General features: G+C 49.7%; 1 protein-coding gene across 1 annotated transcript in view; it reads left to right on the forward strand.

Moving 5' to 3' along the window:
- Window positions 1–17,500, forward strand: part of ptprk (protein tyrosine phosphatase receptor type K) — a gene marked incomplete at its 5' end in the record, with an annotated part of 74,407 nt that overhangs the window by 12,499 nt on the left and 44,408 nt on the right. The window contains 4 exon segments of the mRNA XM_083688716.1: window positions 525–606; window positions 3,973–4,088; window positions 4,922–5,096; window positions 15,711–16,004. Coding sequence (XP_083544842.1) covers window positions 525–606; window positions 3,973–4,088; window positions 4,922–5,096; window positions 15,711–16,004 — 667 coding nt within the window.

A 17,500-nucleotide genomic window follows, 5' to 3' on the forward strand; every position in this document is an offset into this window, starting at 1 on the left:
ATTATGTTTAGAAAAAACCTTCGAAAAAATGTTTTATATGAAAAGAAAAATGAAATTGAAAGTGTTTGAGACGCTGTTGGAGTGCATGGCCACTTCACCTGAGCTGAGCTGACCCTATCTGTAAAGAACAGCTTTTCTTCTTCTGGCGCGACAGCACAAGGTCCTGTTTTTCCGGCCGAATAAAAACACAAAACCGACACGTCCTCCACCCTCCTTTCCATCGCCGAGCCAACTGTGTACGCGTTTCAATATGAGGTGTATATAAAAAAGTGATTTATTCCACCGACTGATGTTGATCTATTGATACTTCCCCTCCGGATTTCATCTCAGGATTATGATTTCCAATCTGAGTTTAACGATCGCAACGCGTGGCGCTATAAAGCGGTAGCGGTACCCGACCTGCGGGACACTGCTGTTTGCTGGAATAATAACGTTTGATTTGATTTGATGTGTGGGTCCTGTCCTCCTTTATTCTGACACCCCCTACAGTATATCTAACTTTTCTCTCTCTCCCTCTCCTCCAGGTCATATTCGAGGCAGAGGTGTCTGATGGGAAGACCGGCTTCATAGCGATTGATGACATTTCCGTTCTGAGTTACCCATGTGGTAAGTTGTGTGTGTGTGTGTGTGTGTGTGTGTGTGTGTGTGTGTGTGTGTGTTTTGTATGTGTGTGTTTTTGTGTGTGTGGTTGCCCATGTGGTAAGTCATTAACACAGTAATTACCCAGAGTACACTGCTGCTGTAATGCTGATGGGTCTGGTGCTCCTCACAGGAAGATAAAGTAGAAGGTGACTCTGTGGAGAGGAGGATGAGGGGGGGAGAGGAGGAGGAGAGCAGGGTTTGTGTGGAGGTGGAGAAGGAGCCCAGAGGTCTGACCTGTGTGTAGAAACAGCAGCTTCACTGGAGCAGGAAATGAACCCATTCATGAAGCAGAGAGGATAATTACGCCTGTTCAGCACTGCCCTACGACCTGTAATAACTGCCCTACGACCTGTAATAACTGCCCTACGACCTCTAATAGCTGCCCTACGACCTGTAATAACTGCCCTACGACCTGTAATAACTGCCCTACGACCTCTAATAGCTGTCCTACAACCTGTAATAGCTGCCCTACGACCTGTAATAGCTGTCTTATGACCTGTAATAGCTGTCCTACTACCTGTTATAGCTGTCCTATGACCTGTGATAGCTGTCCTAAAACAGGGTACTTGTACATTAACCTTCAGAATTCCCAGCTCTCTAATCATCTGAACAATACATCCCGGTCATAACATAGTCATGTCCTCCATTTTCATCCAGTCATCATTGAGGAGCCCTCTACAAAAGGGACAATGAAAGAACCTTTAACAGTTTCAAAAGGCACTCCGAGTTGAATGAGGTGTGTGTCCCTCAGCTGTGCTGTGGAGGGTTCCTAACGAGGCCCGGCCCCTCTGATCAGCCTAATGAAGCCTTATAACACACTGGCCTGATTAGCTATGACAGCTCATTAGACAGGCTGGTTACACTGGCTGGTTTGGGGTCACTGGGCTGGCAGACCACTGGTGCAGTGTGTGTGTGTGTGTGTGTGTGTGTGTGTGTGTGTGTGTGTGTGTGTGTTCTCCACGTCCCCCCGTCCCCTCCGCCCCCCTTCCACAGTAGCAGTATTCATCCTCTCTGACAGCTGCACCCAGAGAGACTCAGAGAGAAAGAGACGGAGAGAGAGAGAAGGGGGAGAGAGAGACATAGAGGGGGGGGAGAGACAGACACAGACACAGAAAGAGAGAGAGCAAGAGAGAGAATGACTGACCCAAAGAGAGAGAGAGAGAGACTGACAGAGAGAGAGAGAGAGAGAGAGAGAGAGAGAGAGAGAGAGAGAGAGAGAGAGAGAGAGAGAGAGAGAGAATGACTGACCCAAAGAGAGAGAGAGAGAGAGAGAGAGAGAGAATGTCTGACCGAGAGAGAGAGAGAGAGAGAGAGAGAGAGAGAGCTTCATGCTGAGGCTGGAGGAGCAGGCCCTCATTGTAGATTCACCACACTCTCGATCTGTCTGTGATAATACTGGTATTGATCTGAACAAATCTCAGAGTATTAGGCTGTGGGTCGGCAGGGTCAAGAGTTAATAACAAAGCTTTTCCAACCCAACCGCCTAGCTCTCAATCAGTAGAACACCCACTCCCCATTTGCCTGTGGTTTTCCCTTGTTCAACCACCGGCCAATCAACCGTCAGACCCCCCCCCCCCCCTCCTTCATCACAGCTCTCACATTGAACTGTGCTGTCTACAGTACGCGTGTGTGTGTGTGTGTGTGTGTGCTGTCTACAGTACGCGTGTGTGTGTGCGCTGTCTACAGTACGTGTGTGTGTGTGTGTGTGTGTGCTGTCTACACCGTGTGTGTGTGTGTGTGTGTGTGTGTGTGTGTGTGTGTGTGTGTGTGTGTGTGTGTGCACATCAAACATGCCTAATCAGTTTTTCCGCTAGAGTATCCGGGGTAATTTGCAGGCTTACCCCGAGGCGGCCGTTCCAATTGGCTGCTGGATTATAGAACACAATTAAATTCCCAATCACTCAAAAAAACACTGATTAAAAGAAAACATCTACAGGCAGAGACAGTCAAATTGAAAAGTATAATTGCTGGTTAAAGCTGCAGAGTCCCTTAGTTGTTCCAGGGAGAAGTGCCTGTTGGTTTGTGTAACCCTGAGAGGCTGTGTGTGTGTGTGTGTGTGTGTGTGTGTGTGTGTGTAGGGGTTGTGGGTCCTCCCAGGTTCTGTAGTTCTAGAGTGTTGGGTTCTCCCAGGTTCTGTCGTTCTAGAGTGTTGGGTTCTCCCAGGTTCTGTCGTTCTAGAATGTTGGTTCCTCCCAGGTTCTGGAGCGTTAGGTCCTCCCAGGTTCTGTGGTTGTAGAGTTTTCTGTGGTCTGGTTCCGCCTGGCGCCTGGCCCAGCTCCAGGTCTCCACAGGGCATCTGGCCAAGGCAGCAGCAGCCAAACCACCGTGGATAATGAATTGCTCCACAACGACTCATTAATATGCTCTCTTCCCAACGCCTCTCCTCTGAACACCTCCTTTTCTCTTCTCTCCTCTAAACACCTCCTCCTCTTCCAAACTCCTTTTCTCTTCTCTCCTCTAAACACCTCCTCCTCCTCCTCCTCCAAATGCCTCTCCTCTCCTGTCCTCTAAAGACCTCCTCCCCCCTTCCTCCACCTCCTCCAAATGCCTCTCCTCTCCTGTAAACACCTCCTCTTCCAAACTCCTCTCCTCTCTTCTCCTCTAAACACCTCCTCTTCCAAACTCCTCTCCTCTCTTCTCCTCTAAACACCTCCTCCTCATCCTCCTCCTCCTCCAAATGTCTCTCCTCTCCTCTAAACACCTCCTCCTCCTCCTCTTCCCCTCCTCCTCCTCCTAACGCCTCTCCTCTCCTCTCCTCTAAACACCTCCTCCTCCTCCTCTTCTCCTCCTCCTCCTAACGCCTCTCCTCTCCTCTCCTCTAAACACCTCTTCTTCCTCCCCCCTCCTCTTCCTCCAAATGCCTCTCCTCTCCTCTAAAGACCTCCTCCTCTCCCTCCTCCGTGTGTGTGTGTGCGTGCGTGTGTGTGTTCAGTGCTTAGTGCCAGTGTTTACCAGTAATCACTCCAGTGAAATTTACTAGTTTACCAATAATCAGCCCCTCAGTGGTGTGTGTTTGTGTGTGTGTGTGTTTGTGTGTGTGTGTGTGTGTGTTTGTGTGTGTGTGTGTTTGTGTGTGTGTGTGTGTGTGTGTGTGTGTGTGTGTGTTGATGTGACAGTTGAGTTAGAGGGCCATTAGGCTTGTCCATCTGACATGCAGTGGCTGCTGGGAAGCCGCAGGGCAGCATTGATCCTGTCTCCTACGCTCTCTGTGTTTATGATGGCTGGAAGGGTGTGTGTGTGTGTGTGCATGTGTCTGTGCGTGTGTGTGTGTGTGTGTGTGTGCGCCCGCATGCCTGTGTGTGTAACCGCTGTAATTGTTTTCCCCCGTAGATAAATCACCTCACTTCCTGCGGCTGGGCGACGTGGAAGTGAACGCCGGTCAGAACGCCACTTTCCAGTGCATCGCCACGGGCCGTGACGCCGTCAACAACAAGCTCTGGCTACAGGTGGGAGGGGGAGGGGGATGGGGGGAGGGGCAGGAGGCAGGGAAGGGAAAAGCTTGAGGCTCAAGCATTATCTCAGTTTAGAAGAAGGTGGCCTCTCCTCTCTATGACCTAGGATGAGTTGATACGATCTGGAGGGAGGAGGAGGAGGAGGAGGAGGAGGAGAGGGAGGAGGAGGAGGAGGAGGAGAGGGAGGAGGAGAGGGAGGAGGAGGAGGAGAGGGAGGAGGAGGAGGAGGAGGAGGAGGAGGAGGAGGAGAGGGAGGAGGGGAGGGAGAGGGAGGAGGAGGAGGAGGAGAGGGAGGAGGAGAGGGAGGAGAGGGAGGAGGAGGAGGAGAGGGAGGAGGAGGGGAGGGACAGTAAGCAGAGTAGAAGTGATAACTCGTCTGCCGGGTGAGGAGGTGGAGAAGTAAAGAGCGACAGATGAAGTGACCTTTTAGGTAGCGAGCGTCTGGGAGGTAAGGATGTAAAAGAGACGTGTGTGTGTGTGTGTGTGTGTGTGTGTGTGTGTGTGTGTGTGTGTGTGAGTGTGTGTGAGTGTGTGTGGGAGGTGAGGATGTCAGGCAGGCCAGTTGTCTGATATGGTTCCTCACGATATGTGCTAGCAGGAAGTGGCAGCTCAAACAGCCTGTTCACTGGCTGTGCCTCTGAGATAAACCAGCATTTCTATTGGCTGCCAGTTTGATACTTCCTTGTTGCCAGTAAAGTCCTCTGTTAGTTTCTAACTCAATCTTTATTAAGGCAGAGTTGATTGGTTGTGTGCTGTGTGTTCTGGATGTTGATTGGTTGTGCTGTGTGTTCTGGACGTTGATTGGTTGTGCTCTGTGTGTGTTCCAGAGGAGGAATGGAGAGGACATCCCAGTGGCCCACACCAAGAACATCAACCACAGGCGATTTGCTGCCTCCTTCAATCTCAAGGAGGCGACCAATCAGGACCAAGACTTGTATCGATGCGTCACCCAATCAGAAAGGGGCTCGGGTGTGTCCAACTTCGCCGGCCTCATCGTCAGAGGTGTGTACACTTGACACTGGGAGTGTGTGTGTGTGTGTGTAATAAATATATATATACAGTGCTGCTTGAAAGTTTGTGAACCCTACAGGGATGGTCATTATTTTTGTATAAAATATTACAATGAAAAATAATAAAATCTTTATCTAAACCCCAATTCGTAATAAAGACATTCCAAATAAAGGACACAAACAAAAAAATATGATATATTTTCATCGTTTATTTAACGAAAGTGGTTTATTTTACAAAAACTCAGATTTCATGTTTTCAAAAATATGTGAACCTCTTCAGTCCATAGCTTGCGGCACCTCCATTAGAAACGATAACTTGGAGTAAACGTCTCGTATCGCCACTAATCAGTCTCTGACATCTGTTTTGAGGGATTTTTGCCTACTCCTCCTTACATAACGCAGCCAATTAAGTGAGGTTTGAGGGGTGTCTGGCATGAACTGTCCGCTTCAGGTCCTGTCACAGCATCTCGATTGGATTTAGGTCAGAACTTTGACTTGGCCAATCCAAAACACAAATGTTTTCTCCTGAGCCATTCTTTGGTAGATTTGCTTGAATGCTTTGGGTCGTTGTCTTGTTGGAAGACCCATTTTCCGCCCAGCTTTAGCTCCTTGACTGATGGCTTGACATTCTGTTCAAGAATCTCCTGGTATGCCTCAGAATTCATGGTTCCCTTAATGATGTGGAATCGTCCAGATCCAGAGGAGGAAAAGCAGCCCCAGATCTTGACATTCACACCACCATGCCTGACTGTTGGGATAAGGTTTTTTTGGTGGTCGGCAGTGTTGGGTTTTCACCAAACATAGTGGTTTTGATTGTGACCAAAAAGGTCAATTTTGCACTCATCTGTCCAGAGAACGGACTTCCAGAAAGGCTTGTCCAGGTGGTCTCTGGCAAAGTTAAAACGGGTAGTTTGGTTCTTTTCTGACAGCAGAGGCTTCTTCCTAGCAACCCTCCCATGAATGGCATTTCGATTCAGTGTTCTTCTTATTGTTGAAGCATTGCACAGTTACCTGAGATGCAGCAAGGGGAGGTCTGCAGATCTCTAGATTATGTTTGGCTTGGCTTTTACCTGATTTTATTGTTTTTCTTGTGGCTCTTGGGGATATTTTGGAAGGTCGTCCACTTCTAGGCCAAGTTGCTGTCATGTTAAATGCTCTCCATTTGTAAATGATTTGCCTCACAGTGGACTGATGGAGCTCAAATCTTGTTGAGATGATTTTACAGCCTTCCCCAGACTGATGTGCTCTCACTACCCTCTTCCTGAAGTCCTCTGAGATCTCCTTTCCTCTCAGCATGGTGTGTTTTGCATTCACCTGTATAGGTAACATAAAACTGACCAGGTTTCTTATCTCTATTTATAAGAGTCACACCCAAACTTCTTTGATTTGGTACGCAATTATTTACCCACCTGATTCTACTTTACCTACCCTACTTGATTTAACCAATGCAACTTGGGGTTCACTTATTTTTGCACTTGCACTCGTTTCTTTATCATTTAGTTTTTCTACTATATGCATGATTCCCTCTAAACCAACATATGGAAAAATATAAACCTGTTATGTCAGATAACAAAGACTGTTTCTGATTAAATAAAGATGTCATGGTAAAAACAAAAAAAATCTAGAATGGTACATACTTTCAAGCAGCACTGTATATATTGCATTTAGCAGACACCTTTATCCAAAGCGACTTACAACAAATACATTTGTCTAAGTAAGTGAATCATCTATCCATCAGTCATCATAAGAAAAAATAATCTGTGCTATGACCAGGGGCTATTGGCAGTCACAATGCTAGAAGGAATTATTTATTTATTTTTTAATTAATTAATTTACAGTAGAGAAACTTGTACAGGGGGGGTAGTGGGGATGAAGAAGTCTTTAGGAGGGACAGTTAAGATGTAGCCTGAAGAGATGGGTCTTCAATCTACGGCGGAAGATAGGTAGTGACTCTGCAGTCCTGACAGCAGTGGGAAGCTCGTTCCACCAGCAGGGTGCCGGACAGTGAAAAGCCGTGACCGAGTAGCACGACTGCTGCATCCACGTAGAGGCTGCGGTGCCAGATGGCCAGCCGAGGTGGAAGAGCAGAGTGATCGGGCAGGGGTTTGGGGGCTGACCATTGCTTGCAAGTAGGGAGGAGCTGTTCCTTTTGCTGCCTGGTAGGCGAGCACCAGGGTCTTGAATCTGATGCGAGCTGCTACTGGGAGCCAGTGAAGGGTGCAAAGGAGGGGGGTGATGTGAGAATTTGGGGAGATTGAACACCAGATGGGTGGCAGCGTTCTGGATGAGCTGCAGAGGCCTGATGGCGGAGGCAGGACGCCTGGCATGGAGTGCGTTGCAGTAGTCAAGGCTGGAGTGTCTGGACCAATAGTACGTATCCTTCTGATGTTGTAGAGGAAGAATTTACAGGAGCGCGCTGTCGCTGTGATGTTTGCCGCAAAGGATAAGTGGTTGTCAAGGATCACCCCAAGGTTCTTGGCTGTCTGGTAGGAGATCACAAGAGAGTTCTCTACTGTGATGGAGAAGTCTTGTAGAGGGCAAGTTTTCCCTGGGAGGAAGAGCAGCTCAGTCTTGTCAAGGTTGAGCTTGAGGTGGTGGGCTGACATCCAAGCGGAAATGTCTGCAAGACACGCAGAGACGTGTTGCCACCTGTGAGTCAGAAGGGGGGAAAGAGAGAAAGAGTTGAGTGTCATCTGTGTAGCAGTGGTAGGAGAAACCATATGAGGAAATTACCGAGCCAAGAGATTTGGTATAGAGGGAGAACAGTAAGGGCCCTAAGACAGAGAGAGTCGAAGGATGAGGAAAGAGTGGACAGGAGGGTGGAGGAGGCTGCATCAGTAGATAGAAGGGAGAAGGATTCAACAGAGGGTAGGACGGATAAGACAGAGGAAGAGAGAGTGGTAAGGGTGAGGGTATGCAGGTTGCGACGAGAGGATACAGTGTGGGTAGAGACTGACTGGGAGGGGGTGGATTTGAGGGGAAGGGAGAAGGATACAAAATGATGATCAGAAACTGGAACGGGGGGTAACAGAAAGGTTGGAGGTATGGGAGGATCTGGTGAAGACAAGGTCGAGCTGATTGCCGCCTTATGAGTCAGACAGGTGTGATAGGGGAAGGACATTATGTGACCACTTAGGTGAGATGAGGAGTCCTATGCCTCCCCCTCGACCAGAGAGTCTAGGGGAATGAGAAAAGGAGTAGGCATCAGAGAGGGCTGCCGGAGTAGCTGTGTTTCCGGTGTAATCCATGTCTCTGTGAGGGCAAGGAAGTAGAGGGACATGAAGCAGGCATAGGCTGAGATAGCCTCTGCTTTCCAGACCGCTGACTGGCAGTTCCAAAGTCCTCCCGCGACAGTGAGGTCGTGGTCAGTTGAGCATGGTGGGTAGATTAGATTGGAATGGTTGCAAGGGGAGGTGAAGTATTAATGTGTCCTCCTGAGGGAGGAAATAACAGGAATGGGGAGAAAGCACATTGTGATATTTGCCGGTATAGAGATAGAGGGTTTGTGGGCAATACAAGATGTAGGTAGCGCTCAATATACTCAGAGTAGTGAAAAAATAAACTAATAGAATAAACATACTTAGTAGTAAGTGGCCTTCCTCGACTCCACAGATGATGACTCCTTCGTCTTCATGTCTATGACCGTCAAGATAGAAATGCAGATTCTCTAATTGCTGATGACTAGCAGGGTTGCAGCCCCTCCCTCCTAACGATCAGTTAACGACCAGACAGGTTTCACCACTCAATCCAAATGTATTTAGTCCTGGTCCAAGGTGAGCAGGGGTTAAATACCTTGCAGAATAGTTTCTGGCCCTCCCACTGGAGATTGACAGCAATTGGCTTCAAACAGATAGCTTTCAAAATAAACTGTCCCAGAGCTTAAGGCAGGATAGCCACAGCAGAATACAGCAAAACTACCAGCAACACACTGACTTTAAACAAGATTAAATTAACGTACTTACTTAGACTGGAGAACAGGCTTCACCACTCAATTCCAAATGTATTAGTGTGTGTGTGTGTATATATATATATATATATGACTGCTTCTGGCACTTCTTCTCATAGAAAGTCTTATTTGCGATAATTCTGATGTATAGGTGTTTCACTTACTGCCGATAAGAGTATCTGCTAAATTACTTTATGCTGATGTAACAGAACCGTACAGAAGACACACAGACCTGACTACAGCGTCGTCGTAATGGCAGGAGTATTCAGGCAAAGGACTCAAACGCACGTCTCAGAGACAGAAATGTAGTTCCAATAGAATAGTCTTTACTTTCAGAAAGGTTCGGTACACAGGTAGGCAGCCAATGGGTAGGCAGATAATCCAGGAAGGGGGTAGGCAAAGCAGGGTTCGGTACACAGGTAGGCAGTCAATGGGTAGGCAGATAATCCAGGAAGGGGGTAGGCAAAGCAGGGTTCGGTACACAGGTAGGCAGTCAATGGGTAGGCAGATAATCCAGGAAGGGGGTAGGCAAAGCAGGGTTCGGTACACAGGTAGGCAGTCAATGGGTAGGCAGATAATCCAGGAAGGGGGTAGGCAAAGCAGGGTTCGGTACACAGGTAGGCAGTCAATGGGTAGGCAGATAATCCAGGAAGGGGGTAGGCAAAGCAGGGTTCGGTACACAGGTAGGCAGTTCAAAAAGGCAGGCAGATAATCCGAAAAGGGGTAGGCAAAAAGGCGAAGTCAGAAACACACTCGGAGATCAAAAACCAGGAATACCTATCACTAGGAAATGCTGGGATGCATGACACAAAGGTACAAAGACAAACTGGCACAGAGACAGGGAACACACAGACTAAATACACAGGGAAGGATGATGAGGAACAGGTGAAGCCACTCAGGGCGGGGTAGACAATCACACAGGCGGGAAACACACAAGGGCAGGTGGTGAAGTGTCTGAAACGAGAGACAAGGTGAGGAACACAAAAATAAACAGGAAACAATAAATGAATAACATGAAACAAAGACAAACATAAACTAAGAAACAGGACAAGACACTCGTAGATAAACACACTGTCACGTTCTCCATAGACCGGCCCGTAATTGGTTAGGCTCACTAAGAAATACTCTGCATGAGTTGGGACATTTGTGGGGTTTTTGAAATTCATGGGCAGAAATTCTACATATTCATCAGCAGCATTATGCAGGATTTGAGAGATAAATATGCGAAGGCAAGCTACAAGGAGCATCTGTTTATGAACATGAAGGCTTTGGAATCTGATATTCAGATCAGAAAGGAAAGAACACAGCCTGGCGGCTAGAGTATGGTTGTTAGAACACTTCCTCACTAGGGTCAGTGGAGAGAGGAGAGGAGAGAGGGGGAGAGAGAGGGGAGAGGAGAGAAGGGGGGGGGGAGGAGAGGGGAGAAGAGAGAGACAGAGATGGAGAGGGGAGAGGAGAGAAGAGAGAGACAGACAGACAGACAGAGGGAGAGGAGAGAGAGGGGAGAGGAGAAGGGGGGGGAGAGGAGAGGAGGGGGGGCAGGGAGAGGGGAGAAGAGAGAGAGACAGAGATGGAGAGGGGAGAGAGGGAGAGGAGAGAAGAGAGAGACAGACAGAGGGAGAGGGGAGAGTAGGAGAGAGGGAGCGAGAGGGGAGGGGAGAGGAGAGAAGAGAGACAGAGAGGGAGAGGAGAGAAGAGGAGAGGAGAGCGTGGAGAGAGGGGGGTGTGATTCAACACACAGCCTTGCTCCCACACACTCCTCTGGTTCTGGAACTGTCTCTGTCAGATGTCAGACTAGCACACAATGGCCCTCTTTCTCAATTGTAACAAACTGGCTTCCTTCTCAGAACGCCTCGGAGGACAATATCTAGGTTCCTCCATCTTAAATATTCTCCTCTGATGTTTTTTGAGAAGGAAGCGAGTGGAGGACGCGAGGAGAGGACGCGAGGAGAGGACGCGAGGGATCGAAAGGGCCACTGGCACATGATGAGTCTTCTCCTCCTCCTCCTCCTCCTCCTCCTCCTCCCTCACTCCATCTCTACCAGGAGGAGAGAAGAGAGGGAGCTCTGAGTGTCTGGTGTTGGTGTTGTGAACTACTGTAAAGTAAATGCTGTTGTTAGATCAGTCTTTACGGCCACAGGGGACAGAGAGCCCTGATGTCATCGCCTTGGTGATGTTGACCAACGGGAGGCTGGCGGAGGTAGAAAATCAGAGGACGGGGCCTCATTGTAATGCCCGGAACGCAATGAGGAACAGGGTCCCCCCCGATTTCTTCCTCCACCAGCCTCCCCCCTCTGTTTGACACCATTCCTCATTGCGTTGCATGCATTACAACGAGCCCCGCCCCCCCCTCCCCTCCCGTCCTCCGATTTCTTCCTCCACCAGCCTCCCTCTGGTGAATATTCACCACCCTGACAGCCGCGATGGCCGCCTGTCGCCTGAGAACTGCCCGGTCGGCCGCGGCGAGACGGTAATTTTAACGGAAATTTTGGGGCCATTGATACAGAGGCGCTGTAACGCGAGCTGGCACAGCGATGGCGGTCCGTGGCATCCGACCCCCCGGGGGCAGCGGTTTATTAGTGGCTCCTCTCGCCAAACCGCTAGTGACACGTTGGCGCCTGCTGGCTACGGCGCTCGCTCTCCGCTTCGGAAACGAATGAAGAAGAAGAAGAAAAAAAAAAATATCTCAGCTGCAAATTCTTTTAACCCAAGGAGTATTGATCTGTGTGTGAGTGTGTGTGTGTGTGTGTGTGTGTGTGTGTGTGTGTGTGTATGCCTGTGTGTGTATGCCTGTGTGTGTGAGTGTGTGTGTGAGTGAGAGTGTGTGTGTGTGTGTGAGTGAGAGTGTGTGTGTGTGTGTGTGTGTGTGTGTGTGTGTGTGTGAGTGAGTGTGTGCCTCCAGCAGTGGAGGAGTGAGCGAGCAGGCGCGCACACACACAGGCATACACACACACACACACACACACACACACAGGCATACACACACAGGCATACACACACACACACACACACACACACACACACACACACACACACACAGCGCAGCACTGTTTACTTGGTCAGGCGTGTGTCCCAGTGCGTTTGCGGTAATGATGTCGCCCTCTCGCTCCTCGAAACTAAACTTTATCGACAAGGCTGACGGCAACACAGCGGACAACAAGCACGCTTCCTGAGCTGCGCTGCTCCAACAGAGAGGAGGCCGTGGCCTCTCTCACTGATCTGTTCATCAGCCAGTCATTACCGCTCCCTGTCACACACTACGCTGGTGCCACAAGGTGCAATTCTCCACATGATGTTTCAACTCCATTTCCTATCCCGGGCTTACAGCATGGTAATGAGTTTACAGAGACACGGGGTCGGGAAATGAAGGCTTTGTGAGAGGGAGGGGGAGAGAGAGCAGTGTGACGTGATGTTGTATGAGGGTTTAAATGGCGTCAGAAATGTCCATTATAGATTTGCGTGTTTTAGAACTTGCTCTTGATGTATTCTGTTGTCAAGGCCTTTATACATTAGTAATGAACCCCCTCCTATTATTATTTATAATATGTATGGTAATGATGATAATTATATTAATTATGCTAATAATAATAACAATTATTATTATTTTATGTTTTATTATAATTATAATACATACTAATTATACAATATTTATTCTTTTGGAACTTTATTCTTCCACACTCTGCCTCATCTAAGTCCTTGTGGTACGTTGTTTAATGACAAAAGATATTGTGCTGTCATCTCCCCTGGTGTGTGTGTGTGTGTGTGTGTGCATGCTTGCGTGTGTGTGTGTGTGTGTGTGTGTGTGTGCGTGCGCGCGCTGGGGGGTTGTGGTGTGTGCCACGTTTGCGTAAACAAAGTGCTTGAGTGGTGGCAGGTAGGCCTGTCAGCTGAGGAGCATTCTGGGACATAGGAGCGTAAAGCGATGAATTGTGGGTAAGTGTCAGCTTGTCGGTGGTGAAGAAAGCCCGGTGGTGACACGCGCAGCCTCAAAGAGACGCTTACGCTGTGATGAGGCCTTCTAATGATGACAGAGGAGGAATCTGGAATATACACAGAGAAGCCACGTCAACATGCAGCATCGTTTTGAAAGGATATAAATATGAAACTGGGTTGATTTAATCCACAAGGGAATAGATTTGTTTTTTTTTTTTAAACAATTGTGTGTCTTTCTTTTTTGGGGAGGGGAGGGGAGGGAGGGGGGAGGGGATAGGAGGGGCGGGGGGGGTCTAATTATATCTGAGCTGAGCTGAGCTGAGGTTGGCCTGTGGACTGTTTCAACACAGTAGAACAGAGAGACAGAATGATGCTATCACCTGTCTGCTAGTCTAAACATGCACACACACACACACACACACACACACACACACACACTCGGACATCAGCTGTAGAGACAGACGCAGGAAGTGACCGGTCCTGATGTAACACCACCAACACAGGAAGTGACCGGTCCAGATGTAACACCATCAGTCGGCTGTAGAATGCAGCCAGAGCCTTGTTGTTCTAAGCCCCACCCCTCACCTGTCGCCCCCACCCCTCACCTGTCGCCCCCACCCCTCAAAGCTTGTAATTTAACTTCCAACAGTGACGGGCGACCTCCACTCTTCCCCGCTGCAGCGCACACGTCTTTTTCTATTTTCTCACCCCTCCTCCTCCTCCTCCTCCTCCTCCTTCTCATCCCCCTCTTTAGATCAACTGGCTGCCTTGGAGACTGCATGGCAATAAACGAAAATCAATTCCTATTAGAATGACTGCTGGGGGAAGCAGGCCGCTGGTGTTGGGGGAGGGTGGTGGGAGGGGAGGCTGTGGGGGGGCTGGGGGAAGCAGGCCGCTGGTGTTGGGGGAGGGTGGTGGGAGGGGAGGCTGTGGGGGGGCTGGGGGAAGCAGGCCGCTGGTGTTGGGGGAGGGTGGTGGGAGGGGAGGCTGTGGGGGGGCTGGGGAAGCAGGCCGCTGGTGTTGGGGGAGGGTGGTGGGAGGGGAGGCTGTGGGGGGGCTGGGGGGTCAGGGGAGGGGCTATGGGGTCGGGAGGGAGGGGGGGGGCAGTAAGTTGTGCCATCATTTATGTGCACGGCGGCTGAAGGATAAAGGAAGAGCTGGATGAGTGGAGGACATCTGGAGAGAGGGATGAAAGGAGGATGAAGGAAGAGGGGGATGAGAGGAGGATGACGTAGGAGGGGGATGAGAGGAGGATGAAGGAAGAGGGGGATGAGAGGAGGATGACTTAGGAGGGGGATGAGAGGAGGATGAAGGAAGAGGGGGATGAGAGGAGGATGACGTAGGAGGGGGATGAGAGGAGGATGAAGGAGCAGCAAGGCGAAGCCTCAGTGACCAGTGATCATTCAGACATGATGGATGAGCTGCTGGAGAAGAGCAACACTAGACTGCTGCTATAGGGTTAAGGTTAGGCTCACTGTGATTATTAGGGAATAGTGTTCATTCGGGAATAGTGTTCATTCGGGAATAGTGTTCATTCGGAAATAGTGTTTAATCGTGAATAGTCTTTAATATTGAATAGTTTATTATTTATTAGGGAATAGTGTTCATTCGGGAATAGTGTTAAATCGTGAATAGTCTTTAATATTGAATAGTTTATTATTAATGAGGGAATAGTGTCTCATGATGAATAGCGTTTAACAGTGAGTAGTGTTCATTAGTCAGTAGTATAATAGACTGTGTGTGTGTGTGTGTGTGTGTGTGTGTGTGTGTGTGTGTGTGTGTGTGTGTGTGTGTGTGTGTGTGTGTGTGCGCGCGCATGCGAGCCTGTCTTGATGAAGTGAGCGCCACACTCGTCTGGTGGCCTGCAGGTACAAGCGCTCCGATTAGATTGGCTGTCGCCCCTCTCTGATTGGCTGTCTCCCCTCTCTGCATTTAAATGGCTTCCTCTCCTCGCCGTCGTTTCTCCTTGATGGGGTTCGCTCTCCTGGAAAACAACCTCTCCCCATCCAACACCCCAGGTTAAATAATTCATTGTTTTCATCAATAAACAGCCAAGACGCCGCTGGTTCATTTAGTCTCTGTGTCTCCAGGAGACCCTGGGTACGTAATGAACTGAGCTGGAAACGTAGGAACACACACTCATTTCTACTGCCATGATGGTGGTCTGGAAAATAAAAAGGAAAAAACTAGAAATACACTCAAACTGCGCTCAGGGCAGGGCAGGGCAGGGCAGGGCAGGGCAGGTAGAGGCTGGGCAGGTAGAGGCTGGGCAGGTAGAGGCTGGGCTGTGTTCTGTCCTCAGTATTAGTAAAACAAGGAGTTAGTAAAAAAAAATAAAAATAAAAATAATATTGTTTTCTTTTGTTTCTTGTGCCACTTGTTCTGATAACTGCAATGGTTGTGAGGTCCAGTAGTGGTGAATGTGAGGTCCAGTAGTGGTGAATGTGAGGTCCAGTAGTGGTGAATGTGAGGTCCAGTAGTGGTGAATGTGAGGTCCAGTAGTGGTGAATGTGAGGTCCAGTAGTGGTGAATGTGAGGTCCAGTAGTGGTGAATGTGCGTCTCTCTGGATACGACTCGAACGTCGGCTACAGTAAATGACTAACGTGTTAAGTAGTAAATGTAACGTGTTAAGTAGTAAATGTAACGTGTTAAGTAGTAAATGTAATGTAAACGACTGTCCTCTGTCTCCCCCTCCCCTCAACCCCCCCCTCCTCCCCCTCCCCCAGAGCCCCCTCGGCCCATCGCCCCGCCCCAGCTCCTGGGCGTCGGACCCACCTACCTGCTGATCCAGCTCAACGCCAACTCCATCTTTGGCGACGGACCAATCATCTTGAAGGAGGTGGAGTACCGCATGACGTCGGGCAGCTGGATCGAGACGCACGCCGTCAACTCCCCCAACTACAAGCTGTGGCACCTGGACCCCGACACAGAGTACGAGATCAGGGTCCTCCTGACCCGGCCCAGCGAGGGGGGCAGGGGGATGCCCGGGCCCCCCCTCATCACCAGGACCAAGTGTGCAGGTGAGACACACACACACACAGACAGAGACAGACACACACACACAGACAGAGACAGACACACACACACACACACACACACACACACACACACACACACTGACCCACACACACACACAGACAGAGACACACACACACACACACACACACACACAAACACACCTCTCTCTTATTGTCTCGTGCCACCGTTCCCCTGAGTCGCGGTGTTTCTCTGCTCTGTATTATTTGCATACAGATGAAGGCCGCAGGGCCTGGTAGAAACATAATTGGAAAAAGCAAAGAGAATCAGCTTGGTGTCTGACACACACACGCACCTTCTTGGTAGTCCCTCGCCGTCGAAGATGACGTCAGTCAGGCGTTGTGGTGAGTGAAGGTGACTGAGGAGAAGCCCACTCCTGGAAGCAGGGGGACATGTTGTCGAGCTTGACAGGGGGGTTTGAGTTCAGGGTTGGTTAGCACACACACACACACACACACACACACACACACAGAAACAGACACAGACACAGACACACACCCACACTTTTACACATACACACACACACACACACACACACACACACACAGAAACAGACACAGAAACAGACACAGACACATACCCACACTTTTACACATACACACACACACACACACACACACACACACACACACACACACACAGAAACAGACACAGACACAGACACATACCCACACTTTTACACATACACACACACACACACATACACACACACACACACACACACACACACACACACAGAAACAGACACAGACACATACCCACACTTTTACACGGACACACACACATACACACACACACACACACACACAGACAGACAGACACACACACACACACAGACACACAGGAGTGGGCGGTAGCCTCGTCTGTCACTAGTCCCTCTCCTCTGGTATTCTGAGGTTAGAAAGATGCACCACAACAAGATTCTCTATTTACCCTGAGCTCCCTGAAGACACACCTGTGTGTGTGTGTGTGTGTGTGTGTGTGAGGGGGGGGTATTCTCATTAATTTATGCTGGGACAGTGGGATGCACACACTCCGTGTGTTGCCATGGTATCAGTGTTTACCAGGCTACCCAGCGAGCGGACCCTGATACACAACTAGTATGGGGGAGCACGGAGCTCGGAGCTCGGAGACGCCATGGCGTCTCGGAAGATTGAGGGGGGAGGGGGGGGAGGGGGGGAGGTGGGAGAGGGGATGTAAGCAGCGTTTCATTACTGTGGGCCTCCACTCTCCTCTCTGTCAGCTGAGCGGTTATCTACACACACACACACACACACACACACATCCCTCAGTAGTCAATAGACCCGCTGTATTCCCACAGACGTGTGTGTGTGGGGGGGGGGGGGGGGGGGTGTGTGTGTGTGGGGGGGGTGTGTGTGTGTGTGTGTGTGTGTGGGGGGGGGGGTGTGTGTGTGTGTGTGTGTGTGTGTGTGTGGGGGGGGTGTGTGTGTGTGTGTGTGTGTGGGGGGGGGGGGGGTGT

This window comes from Argentina silus (genome assembly GCF_951799395.1).
Source record: "Argentina silus genome assembly, chromosome: 17".
In the NCBI taxonomy this organism is placed as follows: Eukaryota; Metazoa; Chordata; class Actinopteri; order Argentiniformes; family Argentinidae; genus Argentina; species Argentina silus.